Source organism: Carettochelys insculpta, chromosome 2, assembly GCF_033958435.1.
Source record: "Carettochelys insculpta isolate YL-2023 chromosome 2, ASM3395843v1, whole genome shotgun sequence".
NCBI classification, from domain to species: domain Eukaryota; kingdom Metazoa; phylum Chordata; order Testudines; family Carettochelyidae; genus Carettochelys; species Carettochelys insculpta.
The window spans coordinates 186,725,242-186,740,512 of NC_134138.1; the positions used below are offsets into that span (position 1 = coordinate 186,725,242).

General features: G+C 39.8%; 1 protein-coding gene across 2 annotated transcripts in view; it reads right to left on the bottom strand.

Moving 5' to 3' along the window:
• Positions 1–15,271, bottom strand: part of SEPTIN7 (septin 7) — a 123,056-nt gene that overhangs the window by 14,917 nt on the left and 92,868 nt on the right. The window contains exons 9-11 of one of the 2 annotated variants that reach the window (XM_074988101.1): positions 13,025–13,076; positions 11,541–11,666; positions 1,257–1,277 (exon numbers count right to left, since the gene is read on the bottom strand). In XM_074988101.1, the coding sequence (XP_074844202.1) occupies positions 1,257–1,277; positions 11,541–11,666; positions 13,025–13,076 (199 nt within the window). The remainder of the gene's footprint in view (positions 1–1,256; positions 1,278–11,540; positions 11,667–13,024; positions 13,077–15,271) is intronic. The other variant, XM_074988102.1, reaches the window with a different exon arrangement.

The following is a 15,271-nucleotide window of genomic DNA, read 5'->3' on the forward strand; positions in this document are numbered from 1 at the left end:
AGCCTGGTTCCTAGCTTCCCTGGGCTTGCAGGACCCAGGAAACTGACTAGCTGCTGCTTGGTTCCCCTCTCCCTGCTGCTTGTGGGACCTGGGAAACTGATCAGCACCTGGTCAGTTTCCTGGCTCCCAGAGTGGCAGAGAGCTGGGAGCCAGGGGGCAACCTGGTTCCCATCTCCCCACCGCTTGCGGGATCTGGGAAACAGACCACCCATGTGCTGGTCAGTCTCCTGGGCCTCACAAGCAGCAGGGAGACAGGAACCAACCATCACCCTGGCTCCCAGCTCTCCACTGCTTGTGGGACACAGAAAACTGGCCAGCTGTTTGCTGGTCAGTTTCCCAGTTCTCACAATATCAAGACTGCTAAGAACCAAGCTGCCGCTTGATTCCCAGCTCCCCGCTGCTTGGGAGACCTGGGAAACTGACCAGACATGTGCTGGTCAACTTCCTGGTTCCCCCAAGTGGTAGGGATCTTGGAACCAGGCAGCAGCCTGGCTCTTGTCCCCAACCCCACCTTGAAGAGCCAGGAAACTCACCAGGGCAGCAGCCTTGGTCAGTTTCCTGGCTCCAGCAGTGGAGGGGAGCCAGGACACTGACCAGCCCTGGGGTAAAGCAGGGAGAAGGGGCTCTTAGCTTACCTATCTGCCTGCAGCTATGGGAAGTTAGTCAGGCTAAAAGCCTTCACCCTGCCTTCCCTCAGTGGTGCTGCTGTCAGGCTGACAGCTGTGCATCTGGGAAGAAGGCAGGGAGAAGGGGCTCTTTGCCTGTTTAGCTGCCCCTTGCATCTGTGGGCAGCTAGGCAGGGTGACAGCCACAAAAGCAGCTTCAAGTTGTGCTTAACTCACATTAAAGTGAGTTACGCACAACCTGAAGCCGCTTATTTAGAGGGTTTACCATATAACAATTACTTTGGAACTAAATGAGACTAAAGAGAATTTGGGTGAACTGCATAATTTACATATATCTCCAACCACTACAGTGGTCCTCTATTCTTTGTTATTTTTCTGGAATTTACCAAACTCTTTCAAAAGTAAAAAGGGAGCGTTCTTTGAAGAATATCCATCACTGAAAATATTTATAAAACTTGCCATTTGAAATGTTAAAGCAGTTTTAGAACAAAAAGCACTTGAGTAAAAACCAGATGCTGGCAGCTGAACAACATGAAAACTTAAAATTTTGAAACATTTAACATTAAAGGTCTTATGTATTTAAAGAGCTTTTGTTCTGAAGTCTTTGGAAAAAATTAAATAACCACTTACATGCCTTCAACAGTGTCAAATCTAAAAAACAAAAAATACAAAGGCTTAGCATGCTTAAATAAAACCATAAAAACTAAAAAGCAGTAATTAAAAAAGCAAATTCATTACAGATACCTAAAGCTAATTAAATTTGTTTTTCCCCAAAAGCAAGTTTTCCACAGTAAAATGGAAGATTGTTAGTTAAAGCTGGTTATGTTCATTTCAAAATTCAGTTAGTAAATCACTACATCATACAAATATTAATAATGCAGATATGATGTGCAGAGATATTTCAATGACAGTTCAGCTACTGTGGTGTGCCTAAAGTATGCATGCTTTTAAAGTGATTTTAAATATTTTAGTGACCTTAACCACTTGCTCTAGGTAAGTTTTCTGAAATCAAAACCATCCATCTCTAAGCTTATCTGCCTTACAAATTTGTCACCTACTGAAGGACATTATATTCAAAGTGAATGATGGATGTTACATTTAAAGAGACTGTTCAGGTGCTACAGAAACAGCATTTAACTTTACTGGCCAGCAGAGGTCTCACAGGAGGCTATGCCTGACAGCACTAAAAGGCATACAATGTAAGTTTACATAAAGTATGGAAGCTTAATTTGAACTTGCTTTGTGTTAGCATCTCACTGACAACAGTAAAATCAGAAGAAAATATATTTCAGCCTTCAGGAATTGATATTTGACTAAATAATTTTCAGCGAAGTATGAAACCATTCACACTATTAGAACCAGTCCCTAGAACTTCCTGTTTGTCTAAAGGAAGCATAGAATCTTGGATTTGGGGCAAGATTATAGACATACTAGAGAGACATTCAAAAGGCGTTAGAAGCAATCTATGCTAAGAAGCAGTTAAAGGGTCTACATGTTGTGTATTTTGTTACTCTGTGTGACAGCTTTGTTGACCATACAAAATAGGGCTACTCTCTTGTCATTTATAAAAACAGATACCTTTTGATAATAAAAAGTGGTTTATATTTCACCTCACTGAATACGTATGTCAAATCAAAAAGTGAATAGAGAACTTCTCAAATTATGAATTTTTGTTTCAAGTGCCAATATTAGTATGTCACACAGTGCACGTGTACAGTTACACTTATTTGCATGGTGTGAAGAGACAAGTTATCCATATACCTGAAGGTTACCCTTTGACATAATATTTTTTAGAGATGGGATGATGCTGAAAATGTGCAGAAATCAGAGACTAAACCTAAAATACAAAAAGGCTACGTAATCATGGAACACACATGCTTTGGATTTCTATTAAACTACTGTGTCACTGTAGAACAGCTGATTGTAACAGCTAAGCAAGGGGGTAATTCAAGGGAGTCATTACAAGACAAGAAAAACTTTTGTTGTGGTGCATTTGAAAAACACAGACTGTATCTTGAAGAACATATTACTAATTCTTATTTCCTAATCATTAAGTTTTGTTCAAAGCAATAAGCTAACATTTACTCAAAGAACAGAGCTACAAAAGCTAACAATGTTTACATCATCACCAGGAACAGACCATTGCAATTAACATGTACATATATTGTACGCTTGTGTAGTCCCAATAAACTCAACATTTAATATAAAATATATGAGTGCTGCTGCAAATGTACAATGTGGATATAGAACAATTTGGGTCAGCTAGTAAAATGAAAGAATGTGGTCAAACACTGCAAACCCACACTCACTCAGAATATATTTAAATAGTTTGAGTCAAACCTGTCTACCTAGAACAGAGCCTGAATCAGAGGCTAACTATATTCTCCACTTCAAGCTAATCGATTATCTGAGCCGTAATCATGTCAACTTAGACAATGGTTTCCCTTCTCACTCACACTTGATCCTACAGGAAGGATAACATTCATCGTGCAAGGTCTTCCTGCTCTCCAGGAGTTCCCTCTTGAGCTGTAGTTAGCTAAAGTGTAGAGCCCTGCCATGGGACCAGGACCCCGTAGGTATCGCAGGATCCACTGCCATAATAGCGGGAGTGGGTATTGAGAGGTGAGATATGCGTAAAATTAAAAATAATCTTGCATACAGCTCTTGTTCCTGCCTCTGTTTCTCCACCAAGATTAGTTCCCTTGTTTGTTTCTCCACCCAGATTCTATCCAATTTGTGAGAAATCCATCAGACAACTCTGAAGAGCCAAGTCTACACTAAGCCAAAAAAATCAAATACGCAAAGCCAGCTACAACAACTGCATAAGCTGGAATCAATGTATCGTAGATTGATTTTTTTCTGGCCATCCACACAGCAGGAGGTGGACTAGAGAAACTCTCCAATCGACCTCTCACTCCTTGCGAGAATGAGGAGTATTCAGGCTGAGTGCAGAGCTCCGATGCTTCAATTTAGCACACCCCCACTAGGCGCACTAAATAGAACACTGGAAGATCAACCCTGAAGGAGCTGATCTTCCAGTAACCGTAGACATAACCTAACCTGTTCAAACACACAGCAAGCTTCTTGTCAATGCCTGAGCTTAGTAAGGCAGAAATTTGAGCTCTTCACCAAGCCACAGAAGTGAGATTAGATAGTAAATTATAATAAAATGCTTCTGACTCAAAATACAACTTCACATACTAATCGCATATAGCAGTAACTTGTAAGAACACTGTCTACGGAGGAAGAACAAGCTACCTGAGGATCCTGTGGGTGAGGGAGGAGAAAGAGGAAAGAAAACATCTCACTCCATTTTACAGGAGCACTGGTCTCAGCAGTCTACTATCAAAAGCGGCAATTGAAAACACCTGCACATTTAACTGACACGGCATGTCAAAGAGTGCAGGAAATGCTATCTGGAAACTTTGCAAAGCATGTCAAAAGACACGTCCTTAACCCAGTCCAGGAGTTAGCCATGCTGCAGTAGAGTGGGAGCATTAAGTCTCAATGGATGCGGGGGCCTGAGACTTCATATCTTTCCTGGACACAGAACCTGATCATTTGGTTGGAACAAAAACCCCTTCCAGTATATCATGGTCTGGATCAGGTCACACTATTGGACATACCTACATTCACGAATGCCCTGATGTAAACCAAACGTGACCCACTGGGGTACTGGGGTCTGGAGGCATTTCTGGGCCCTACTGGCAATGGTCATAATTTTAACAGAATTGCTATCACCTGGGAGAGCATCAGCAGGTATGCATACCTCCTGTGATCTTGCCCAATTAGAGCAATTGACACAGTGTGTTAGAGAAATCTTCTCTCTCAAACCTCTACTGGAAAAATCCAATTGTCTTACCAGTCTTTTGTTCTGTAAGATGATCTGAATGGTTTTTTTTGTGCCACCATAGTAGTTCAGATATGCAAATATTGCTATGGTATCAAACTTTGATGCTTTTTCCCCCAAAAGTGTCCTCTGAATGCTAAATCAGCAACTCAGACACCCTAGTTCCAGGGGTGCTTAAGGGAATCTTGCTTTCCCTTATGGACTAAGTTCTTTGAGCTGGGAAGAAGGCATCTATATGAGTATTCCACCCTGGCAGACTTAAATCCATGTGTGCTTTAGCTGGGACCTGGGAATATGGAATTAGGGTACTTTATGACTCGAACAAGTGTCTCATACGACTGGGATGTCTTGTGATGACTGTGTGACCAGGCAAATCAACTGTCCCAATTGCGGGGGGGCGGGAGGGGAGAGAAAACCAACAATTTTTGGAGGCCTGTTGATGTCACTGTTTATGGAAAGGGGTGCAGCAGCGCTCCAAAGGGTGTGTGAAATTTTCTATCTACCTATCTGTATAAATGAAATAAGAGCATGGACTAGCATTAAGATAGAAGCCAAGCCAAACTGAAAGCTACGACCCATACGTATCTTTGACAGAAGACTGCTCCACTGCCATCAGTAAATATGTGACACATGACTAAGCAGGTTAACCAAAGCCTCCGAGATTTTCCAAAAGGGCACACCCACTTCAAGTCTTCCCCAAGTTAGCCACAAAAATTTAGGAGTCCCTGAAATCTCTTCACTTAGGGCCAGAATCACCCTCTCTAGCTGCCAGAGGCATAAGACACTTTGCAGAGAGATATCTCACCTGATCTGGACAATGAGGAAGAGGTCAGAAAAGAAAATCAATGTAATATTAAGGTGAGACAATGTAAAAGGATATAAAAGTCAGAGGAAATGGTTACAATCAGAACAAAAGCCAACTGTAAGGTTGCCTCCAAAACGTGTTTCCAAATAAATAAAAAGTTTACTACCCAACTTATGGAACTCTTAGAAGCAGAAAGCAAGCCTGAGCTTCCTTTTGGGTACATGGACAAAAGCAGTGGTTTCACATATACCCCAAAACAGAACTAAGTTTGTGCTTGGAGGAAAATATCCTGACCACAAATTTATGACCTATGGGAAAAAAAGCTAAGCCCTATTTTTCTAGCCAACATAGGTATGCATGTTTCCTACCACGTGAAACAGAGCTTCATCGGAACTTCTCCTAAACACCATCATTTAGGCTGCATCTGCACTATGAAATAAATTTGAATTTACTAATATCAATTTTGTAATTGTGGAATTCATAAGTTTGAATTTGACCATCCTCACCTCCCAATGTGCTCCTCACAAAGTCAATAAATTGCTGCCACACTCAATTGGCAAACATTCCAATTCCAGTTCCCTCATCCTTGTAGCATTCTGGGCATGCTCGCTGGTCTTTGAAATCATCTTCCCATATTGCATTTTCCTCATTCCCCTCCCATGGTAAGCAAACGTCCATTTTTCCCATTGCAAGGAAGGAAAAGCAGAGAGCCCACAGAAATGGCAAAAAAGCTTACAGAAATGTCACTTCAGTAAATGAATTCTCAACCGGACATCCACTGAGTGCCCCCCGCCTCCCATGACTGCATCCAATCCCTGAAAATAAATACAAAGTCAGAAGAAAGAGGACAGAAAAATCTAGGAAAAAAAGATTTTTGACTTTCCCCTTCACTACACAAACATGGTGAACATGGGTGATGGTAGTGAAATATCATACACTGAACTTATAATGGAAATAGGAGTCTCCACTAGCCTCCTTCCCCCTGCCCAAAGGTGTTGAAGCATAACAGATAGATGTTAGTAAAAAAAATTTTATAACCAAAATATCAGACCAGCAGGTGTCTGCAATAGACAGCAACCTCTCAAAAATATTTTTGGTGGTGCGTGTGTGAGAGTAGGGAGGTGGGGCGCGGTGCTGTGGTCTGCAGCTGCAGAGCCACCTGGAATGATGAAGCAGCACCTCCCCACCCCCGACTATCTTAGCCACCAGGGGGAGACTTCTCCCAAGCAGCAGCAAGTCCCCGAATATCTTAGCTGCTGGGGGAGGCTTCCCCTCAGTGGCTCCAAGCACCAGCGGTCCCTTGCTAGGGGCGTGGGGGGGTTCAGTGGGGGAGCCAGTTGAAGTGGTCCCTCCCCCAACTATTTTAGCCACTGGGGGAGACCTCCCCCCAGCAGCTGCAAGCCCCCAAGATTTTTTCCCGCCCTTGGAGCCTTAAACGTATGTAAGATGGGACAAGGTACTGCCTGGCAGCATGGTCAGCACCAAACAGCAGGCATGTCCTTTTATTGGATTGGGGGCTACCCACGTGATATGGCTGAGCATGGGAAAGATCCCAACTGCATGGCGCCTGTGGGAGAGGGCGGGTGTTTGTGCACAAATGTAAAGAAGAACTGAGAAGAAGTTTCTTGGTGTCTTATGCAAGTGCAACCCCCACAACAGCCTTGTTGCCACGTGGTGTGGCAGTGCAGTGCAGAAAAAACAAGTGTAAAGACAGAACCATGAACTCCCTGCAGGGTATATTTGTAATGTGTAGATGCACTCACAGCGCTAATTGCAAAGAAAGACAGACAGACAGACAAACATTTCTCAGGCTCTCATACAAATATGAGCCCACAGCCACAGGCTTACTGCTCCTGCTTCGAAATTCGCTGTCTTCCTGTTACCTAATTCCGGCACACCTGGAGAGCAGCGGCCAGAGCAGAGCACTAAGGAGGCATTGTAGGTTATACACAGGACACCTCTGAAGGCTAATAAATTCAACTTCCACACTAGCCTTTAATTGAACTTTTCAGTTTGAGCTTGATGCTACATCCATCAGGTAACAGTGATACTGTAATCTTGATATTAGTGTTCCCAAAACTGAGCTAATAGTATTTAAAGTGAAGATAGTCACGTGGTAATATCAAACTAACTGCCTTAAATTCAAATTTATCTTGTAGTGCAGACACAGCCTTAGACTTGGGACAAGACACCTCCCTCACAGCAAAATCTAAGGCTGTGAAAACTACTGGAACAGAGCCAATAGTGTTAGCAGTAAGCCTCATGGAAATCTGGGCAACATCGTTCAGACTACTGACTACCAAAAGGACTCTGGATAGGTCTTTATTATATCTTTACTTGCAAGTGAAAAGAGAAACACAATCGTAGGATTACAGGTCTGCAAAGGTCATGAAGTTCAGTACCCTATGGAAAGGCAGGGACTAGTTAAACCAAGAGCATGTCCAGACTGTTCAGAAAAACCTTCAGTGATAGCTTCCAGAAGAGGTTGTGGAATCTCTTACTCAAATGTTTAATTACTCACCTAGTTGGCAAGTTTTTCGTAAATATCCCTTGCTGTTGATTAAGACTATCACTTCTTATCCTACCATTAGTGAACATGGCAACCCTGGACATTTGACAATCTGTAACATTCCTGCCTCAGTTTTCTCTTCTCAGGGCTAAATATGCCCAGTTTAACCTTTCCTCGTAGGTCAGGTTTTCTAAACCTAACTGTTGTTTGGATTCTCTCTAAAGTGTGGCACCCAGAATTGGACACAGTCCTCCAGCTGAGGCCTCATCAAGCATATAACACTTAATACATCACAGAATTGTATTAGATTTTTCACTTCTGTGTCACACTGATTTCATTCAAACCGTGATCTATTACACCCACCAGATCCTTTTCAGTGGTAATACCACCTACTCAGTTACTCCCCATTTTGTAGATATTCATTTCTTTTTTCCTTCAAAAGTAAAGCACTTTCACTTATCTTTACTGACTTTCATGTTGAGTTCCGAGCAATTCTCCATTTTTGAGGTCATTGTGAATTCTAATTCTGCCCTTCAAAATACTTGCAATGCCCCCCAGCTCCAATTCATCTACAGATTGTATAGGCATACACTCTACTAAATTATCTAAATTATTAGTGAAAATACTGAATAGTACCTGATCCGGAACTGACCCTATGGACACCAATAGCTACACCTTCCCAGTCTGATAGTAAACCATAACTACTTTGAGTATGGACTATTACAGTAGTTTTCAACCCATGTGCTGTGCCCCTCTTTTCTGTTAACAAAGAGTTATTGGCCACAGATATAGATCCTTATAGATTGTCAGTGGTTCAATTTATAGAGTGACAGTGCTTATAAAACAGATGCTGTAGCTAAAAAGTTCTTACAGGGAGGCTATGGTGTTTGATGAGAGCAGTGATGGTTTATTTTTAATTAGTATAAAATTTGAAACACTGGCATTTCTCTAACAGGTCAAGGTAAGAGTTTAAATCCGGGGGAAACAATCTGAAGCAGAGTACTGGTGTGTGTAATTATAAGATAACGGAGAGATATGACAGTAAGCAAACCCAGTTTTCTCCACTAGGACAGAGGCATGAACCTGAGTGAGACTAAAAATAAATTAGGAAGGAACTGAGGTGCTGAAAAGTTATTAGCCTTTATACTAGGACCTGAGTTCAATGAGAAGTCATTTCAAAATCTGCACGTAAATAATTTTGGCTGTCTGCAGGTATTTGTAGAAACAGTAGCTCAGGAAAAAGAGCTCAAGATGCCAACTATCATCTAAATTCCCTTTATTTACCTCAGCTATTCAGTAATGAAATGTTATGGCTCTTAATAGAATCCTAAACTCAAGAGATTTCTACAGATCAAAAAAGTGTTAAGAAGGCCATCTCTGACACTGTATTAATACATCTCGCCTAACAGGCCAAATCAGGTGGGACTGTCACAGTACGTGAGGTTCTGGTGGCAAGAGGTAAAATACTGAGCCATTCTTCTGAAACAGAAGATCACTACACTGTTGTTTACCCAGACACTCATAGCAACCAAAAGCACAAGCAAACCCTGCTCTGAGAAGAAAGGTCTTAGTAATAAGTAAGTGCAAGAAATGTAATGTGGGTTTTGGAACCTCTGAATACAGTACTCAGTTTGCAGCAAGCGTATCATAAGTTTTGAATATTAAGAACAAAATTAAATTGTATGTTGACTGAATTTTTAGGATTTACAATGTTCAAACATAATGTATGGGGAGAGCTTGGGCTCGGAGGCGCAGAAAAGTAAAAATCTGCTGACGAGAGACTAAAATGAAGTAAGGATAAAGGTGTGAGATCAACAAATGTAAAACTCAAAGCACATAGTGTCTTCTCCTTACTTGATCCTTATTGTAAAAGCAATGGTATTAACTCCAAAGTTATGTAACAAAATAAGGGGTAATCAGTTTCTTGGTTTTGCTGTAAAGTCACATCTGAAAGATCCCAACTTTACAAGACACCCACAATTCAATGAGCTTTATATGTCCCCTGGCGAAGGCAGAAATTATAAATTTTCTAGTCTCTATGGTGCCCCAGGACTGCTTGTTAACATCAAAGAGAAACACCCTCATGTTTTCATGCTTAATTTTATTCTCTACCCTTCTCCCTCATGCCAAATTCAAACAGCAAATCAAAATTTTTACATTTCTCCCTTCCTCTCCAATTCTCCTCATAATTACTCTACTCCATGAAGAGTTCTCTCACGCCAAACACCAATAAGAATCAGAGGGGCAGCCATGTTAGTCTGCATTCACAAAAACAGGTAAGTCCTGTGGCCACTAATAGACTAACAGATTTATTGGAGCATAAGCTTTCATGGGCAGAGACCCACTTTGTCAGATGTATGGAAACCTGTGGAACGAGTAGAAGAGGTATTAGACTGGATGCTTTCCCTCTCAATCAATCATGCTATGCTATTGTCAGCAATGCAGAGGAACCATAAAAAGAAAAATTTTAAAATTCTCACTGAACACTCAAAAGCCTCAAATAATGTGAAGCAGGGTTTTCAGACAACAGATTGGGCAATGTGAGAAACTGCTGCCTGTGTAATAATGTGACTATTCAAAGTAAAGATTCTGTTCTACTCTGGACATCTATTCACTCCAAAATTTTGCTGTCTTTGAACTTGGTTGTGAAAAACCTGTTTAGTGACATGATTCTATTATGTGACAGTCAATGCAGGAGGGTGCACAAGTTTAGCATTATGCCAGCTAACTCATTCTTTCACAGCCATAGTCAAATGGTAACATTTGTAGTGTGGATAAGCCCTTAGTGTGAAATAGCCATACAAATCAGACTGTGTCCAGCTTCTACCACGTATCAGCGATATTCCTCCCTGAAAAATAGCTGTACAATTGTGATACAGTAACTGAGTAGTACCACTGCACTGTTACTGAGATGATAATTGGAATGGTTTTCTGAGTCAATCAAGTAAGTATGTCATTTGTGACTAACTTGCCTCAAGGATAGATTTTTTTTCAATAATAACCAATTGAAATAATATTTCACACGAGACACCCTGAGACACATCTTCACTATTACATAAAGAAATATAAAAAAATTCAAAATGTGTACCAATATCTAACAGTTACTGAAAATGGCCTATTTGTTTGGTCATATAAATAGAACAGAAAGGCTAAACAGAATATATATTTTATGCTTCCATAATTTAAAACTAACTAGACTGGCACGCAAAAGTGGTTCCATGAAAGGGACCATTTTTGTTCCCCTACCAGTTTGGGCTGAAATACTGCATTAGCAGCTTCCCTCTCACAACGATATAGAGATGGAGAGATTGCTGTGTGCTACTAACAAGCTCCCTATTGGGACAAGCAGCTTTAAAAATACTGAGCAGAATTCACTGAAGATGGGGAAGAGAATGTGTGACCTTATTTTTAAAGTTACTAAGCACAACGATAAGCAAATCCACACTTCTCCAGAAACAAAAGTATTGAGCACCAACAGCCACAAAAGCCAAAAGCAATGTGACCACAAATAGAAATCTTGATGTCCAAAAACTCTCAAATGATGAATATGCCTTAAAGATACACAATGAACAGTAAACTTCTTGCCTGTCTACACACAGTAGTTGTGTAGGTTAAGCAAACCCACGGTAATTAAATAATTTTAGCATTCTATTGTGTTTAGATAAGGCCTTCATTACCTTAGGTAACAATGAAATTAAGTAGAAGATATCAGATGGTGAACAAATTTTGGCAAACTTAACAGGCACTTACTTAGTTAGCTGTCCTTTATTTTTGTTGTTGTCAACTCCATTGTATGTAACAGCTGCCAGTTTTCTGCTCCTGTAGTTCTCATAGTGCACGTTGTTAGTGACATCCTTCAGGTCCTGCATATGAGTTCTGTGAATACAAAAAAAGGCTCAGCAGAGCTCCTTCTTCGTGAATCTCAAACATGATCTGAAAATCAGATCAGGTCATCTTCATTTTGCAGCTTTAATAATCCTTATTTATACAGTTCTATTGAAATAACGAGGATAAAAGAAATAACTTCTAGAAAATAGTCTTGTTCATGGAAGAACCAATATAAAAGCCCACTGTCAAACACTACATAACTAATTCAAATGTCTAATCCTGTGATGATCAACACACTAGACAGCTGAGTGTAGCCAGTTATCTTGAGCCCTAAAAACTCAAAAATCATCGCTTTCAAAATAATTTTTTAAACAAATTTTCTGAGAATAAAAAAAGTTCTGAAGAGCTTTCTCAAAAAATTATTTACGTTTTCAGAATAACGTCACTGGTGTGCTTCAGAACTGGTTGGACACCACAGTGTCGGGACAAACGAAAATTGCAGGCATTGAGAACCACTACTCTACAGATGTCTGCAACTGATAACATCCCTAAACTAGGTTAGGGAAGTACACTAAAAGTCGTTCTCTGGCACTTGGATAACTGGCACTCTCAACTAACTGACATCTGCTCCACTGCCAGCTACCCAGCTGGGCTGGCTGCTGTGCTCAACTATCTGGAAAATTTGATTATCCAGCAACTTCTGTTCCCCAGGGTTGCTGGATAATCAAGATTCTACTGTAGAAAATTCCCTAGTGCAGTGACTCTCAACCTTTCCAAACTACTGCATCCCCCTTAGGAGTTTGATTTGTCTTGCATACTCTTAATTTACAACTCACAAACTACTTGATTGCAAAAATCAGACAAAAATACAGTGTCAGCATACTACTACTAAAAATTGCTTATTTGTGCATTTTTACTATACAATAGAAAAATAAACTGGAATATAAATAATGCATTTACATTTCACCCTTTAGTATAAAGAACAGTACAAAAAAGTGACTACCTATATGGAATTTTAGCCTGTATAGACTTCAGTAGTACTTTTTATGATGACTTATGTAAAACTGTGCAAATATTAGATCATTTGTTATATCATCAGGAAGACATCTGTGCACCCCCGTAGTACAGGTACTCTGGATTGAGAACCACTGACTGATGAACAACAAGTCACGACATATTATGAGACTATTATTCTTGTAAAATGAAGCAAAAGGTCTTGGAATTATAAATATTCTGCACTTCTTGTACAACAAAAAGCAGGTTAATATTTAACATTTGCACAGGAGTGAAGGATGTCTTAAAGAATATACAATATAAGGAGACAGAAAACATATATGTTCTGTGCTCTTGTATTCAACTAACATCCTTTCACAATAGGTGTGCAACGTTCCCCATAATCTACTTACCTTATCAACATGTTCCTCAGAATTGTGAAGTCACAGTGTTCACCATTTTCAACTGTAGGGAAACGAGGAGAAGAGAAGATAAAATGTATGTTGAGACAGTGCAACCAAACTTGTGCCATATGTAAGATAGAGGAAGATACTGAGATGGAACATATACGAGCACTAATGTTTTCCTATGTATATTCCTCCCATATCCCTATATGTTCTAACAGAATTTAATACTTTTCATTGCGGCCTACATCCAACAGCTTCACAGACACTCAAAATGTAGGTCAGTCAACCTAACACAGAAATGCAGTAGCTGTTGGACATTACGTAACATTTCACAAGTTCAGGACAGAAAGTGAAGAACAATTTCAAAATTATATAGGTGGTATTTTTAAGCTGGTGCCACTCTGTTTTAAATTTTTTAAATCTATATTAAAATCATAACTGAAAGATGAGACAAAGTTCTAAATTTCTCTGTGCACTTAGTGAAACTAATTAAATAAGGGCTGTTTAATGTACAGCTCCGTCTACATGGAAAATTGCCAACTTGTATAAATCTCAGTTTCACAGAGAAAAGCCATTTATGATATATCATAAGAAAATGACTGTAAAATAAGTTGGTAGGGGAGATGAGCAGCAACCCTAATACTATAAATGACATTTTAAAAACTGATTAGATTTCACTCCTGACAGTATTTCTAAGCAAGCAGAAAGCACTAGCCCCAAACACGTTTTATCATGTTTTGGAACATACATCCATACATATGTTTACAAGGAGCTACTCAATCTGGTACTAGCTGAGGAAAATTCCATGGTGCGTACGTTACAAATTTTACATTGTCATGTTAGCACATAAAAATACAAACCAATTTAACAAGTGAAGTAACATCAAATTTAATACCAGGAAAGTTCTGCCGACTTAACAAGTACAACAGTTAATTTTTCAATGGTAAAGTCTAAACTTATAGCATTTTAAAGGTATTAAAAAAAAAGAATCCAGGAACTTTAAGGCTGTATGCTGACTTCACCAGAAAGCAAGAGTAAGGTTATCTGCACAATAAGGTAATAATTAAACTTATCTTCACAATCCCAGCGTCCTGATTTGGCAACACATTCTCAAATAAGGTCACAATACCTATCCAACAAGTTGTGCCATCACACTCATCATGTGACCTTTCCTGAGGACAAAGCCTACTGGGATCAGGAATATCTTGTTTTAAGAATGTCAGGTATATGACATATACTTAAGAAAGACAATGAAATTTCAGTTACACCCAAATAACCAAAAGCTTTTTATTTACCAATGAACTATATAAATCTGACAAAGAATCCTACAGTAAAAAAAAATAGTACAGTATATTAACAAATCCTCTTAAAAAAAAGCTTTCCAGTTTACTAAAATCCCACCTATAAACCAACACATTCTTGATTTCCAAAAATAAATTAAATCAAAATACATGAATACCCACCAAACTTCATACTAAAATTGCTGATTCTATCTGGATTGGTAATGTATGCCAAGTTTGAAAATCAGAAACCTATTAACTAAGGTTCCCTCTAATTTTTTTCCATTTGCGTGTGGATTTTCCCCCCCTCCATGAACAGAATAATTTTTCATGTGCACCAAGGCATATTTGAATGTGCACCATTAGTGGAAATAAAACCTTGCTGTGGGTACCCAATCAGTGGGGAGCATTTCAATTTTTCCTCAGTGGCTGCATAAGTGCACAGCTTATAGGACACACTGTTTTTGACTGACTATTTAGACACCATACAGAGGAATTCTAACCTACAAGATGTAGGCCATCACCTCTCAAGTGTATGAGACTGGTAAGTGACTAAGGATATGTCTACACCTGGGAATAAAGCTGAATTTGTTAGTCGACTGTTTAACACGAGATACTATGAAGTTGAATTTTGAGCACCCTGAGCTGCTCACAAAGTTGATATAGCGTGCTCCACACAAGGCATCCCAAGTCTGACTGTGGAAGCAGTGCATTGTGGGCACCTATCCTACAGTTCCTGTGGACTTGCAGTGTTTTGGGATTTTGTGCCAGAAAAAATGTCTCCACAAGTGGCTCTGGATTTCTGATGTAATCATCCCAGAATGCATTTCCCTAACTTCTCGCTGAAAACAAACTGCACTTTCACATAGTTTTATACTGACTACCATCCACCATTACAAACACTAACATGGATACCTAGTCACTTCAAAGTTTGTTGCAGTGTTTTGTGCTCAGCTCCCACACTGCAATGCAG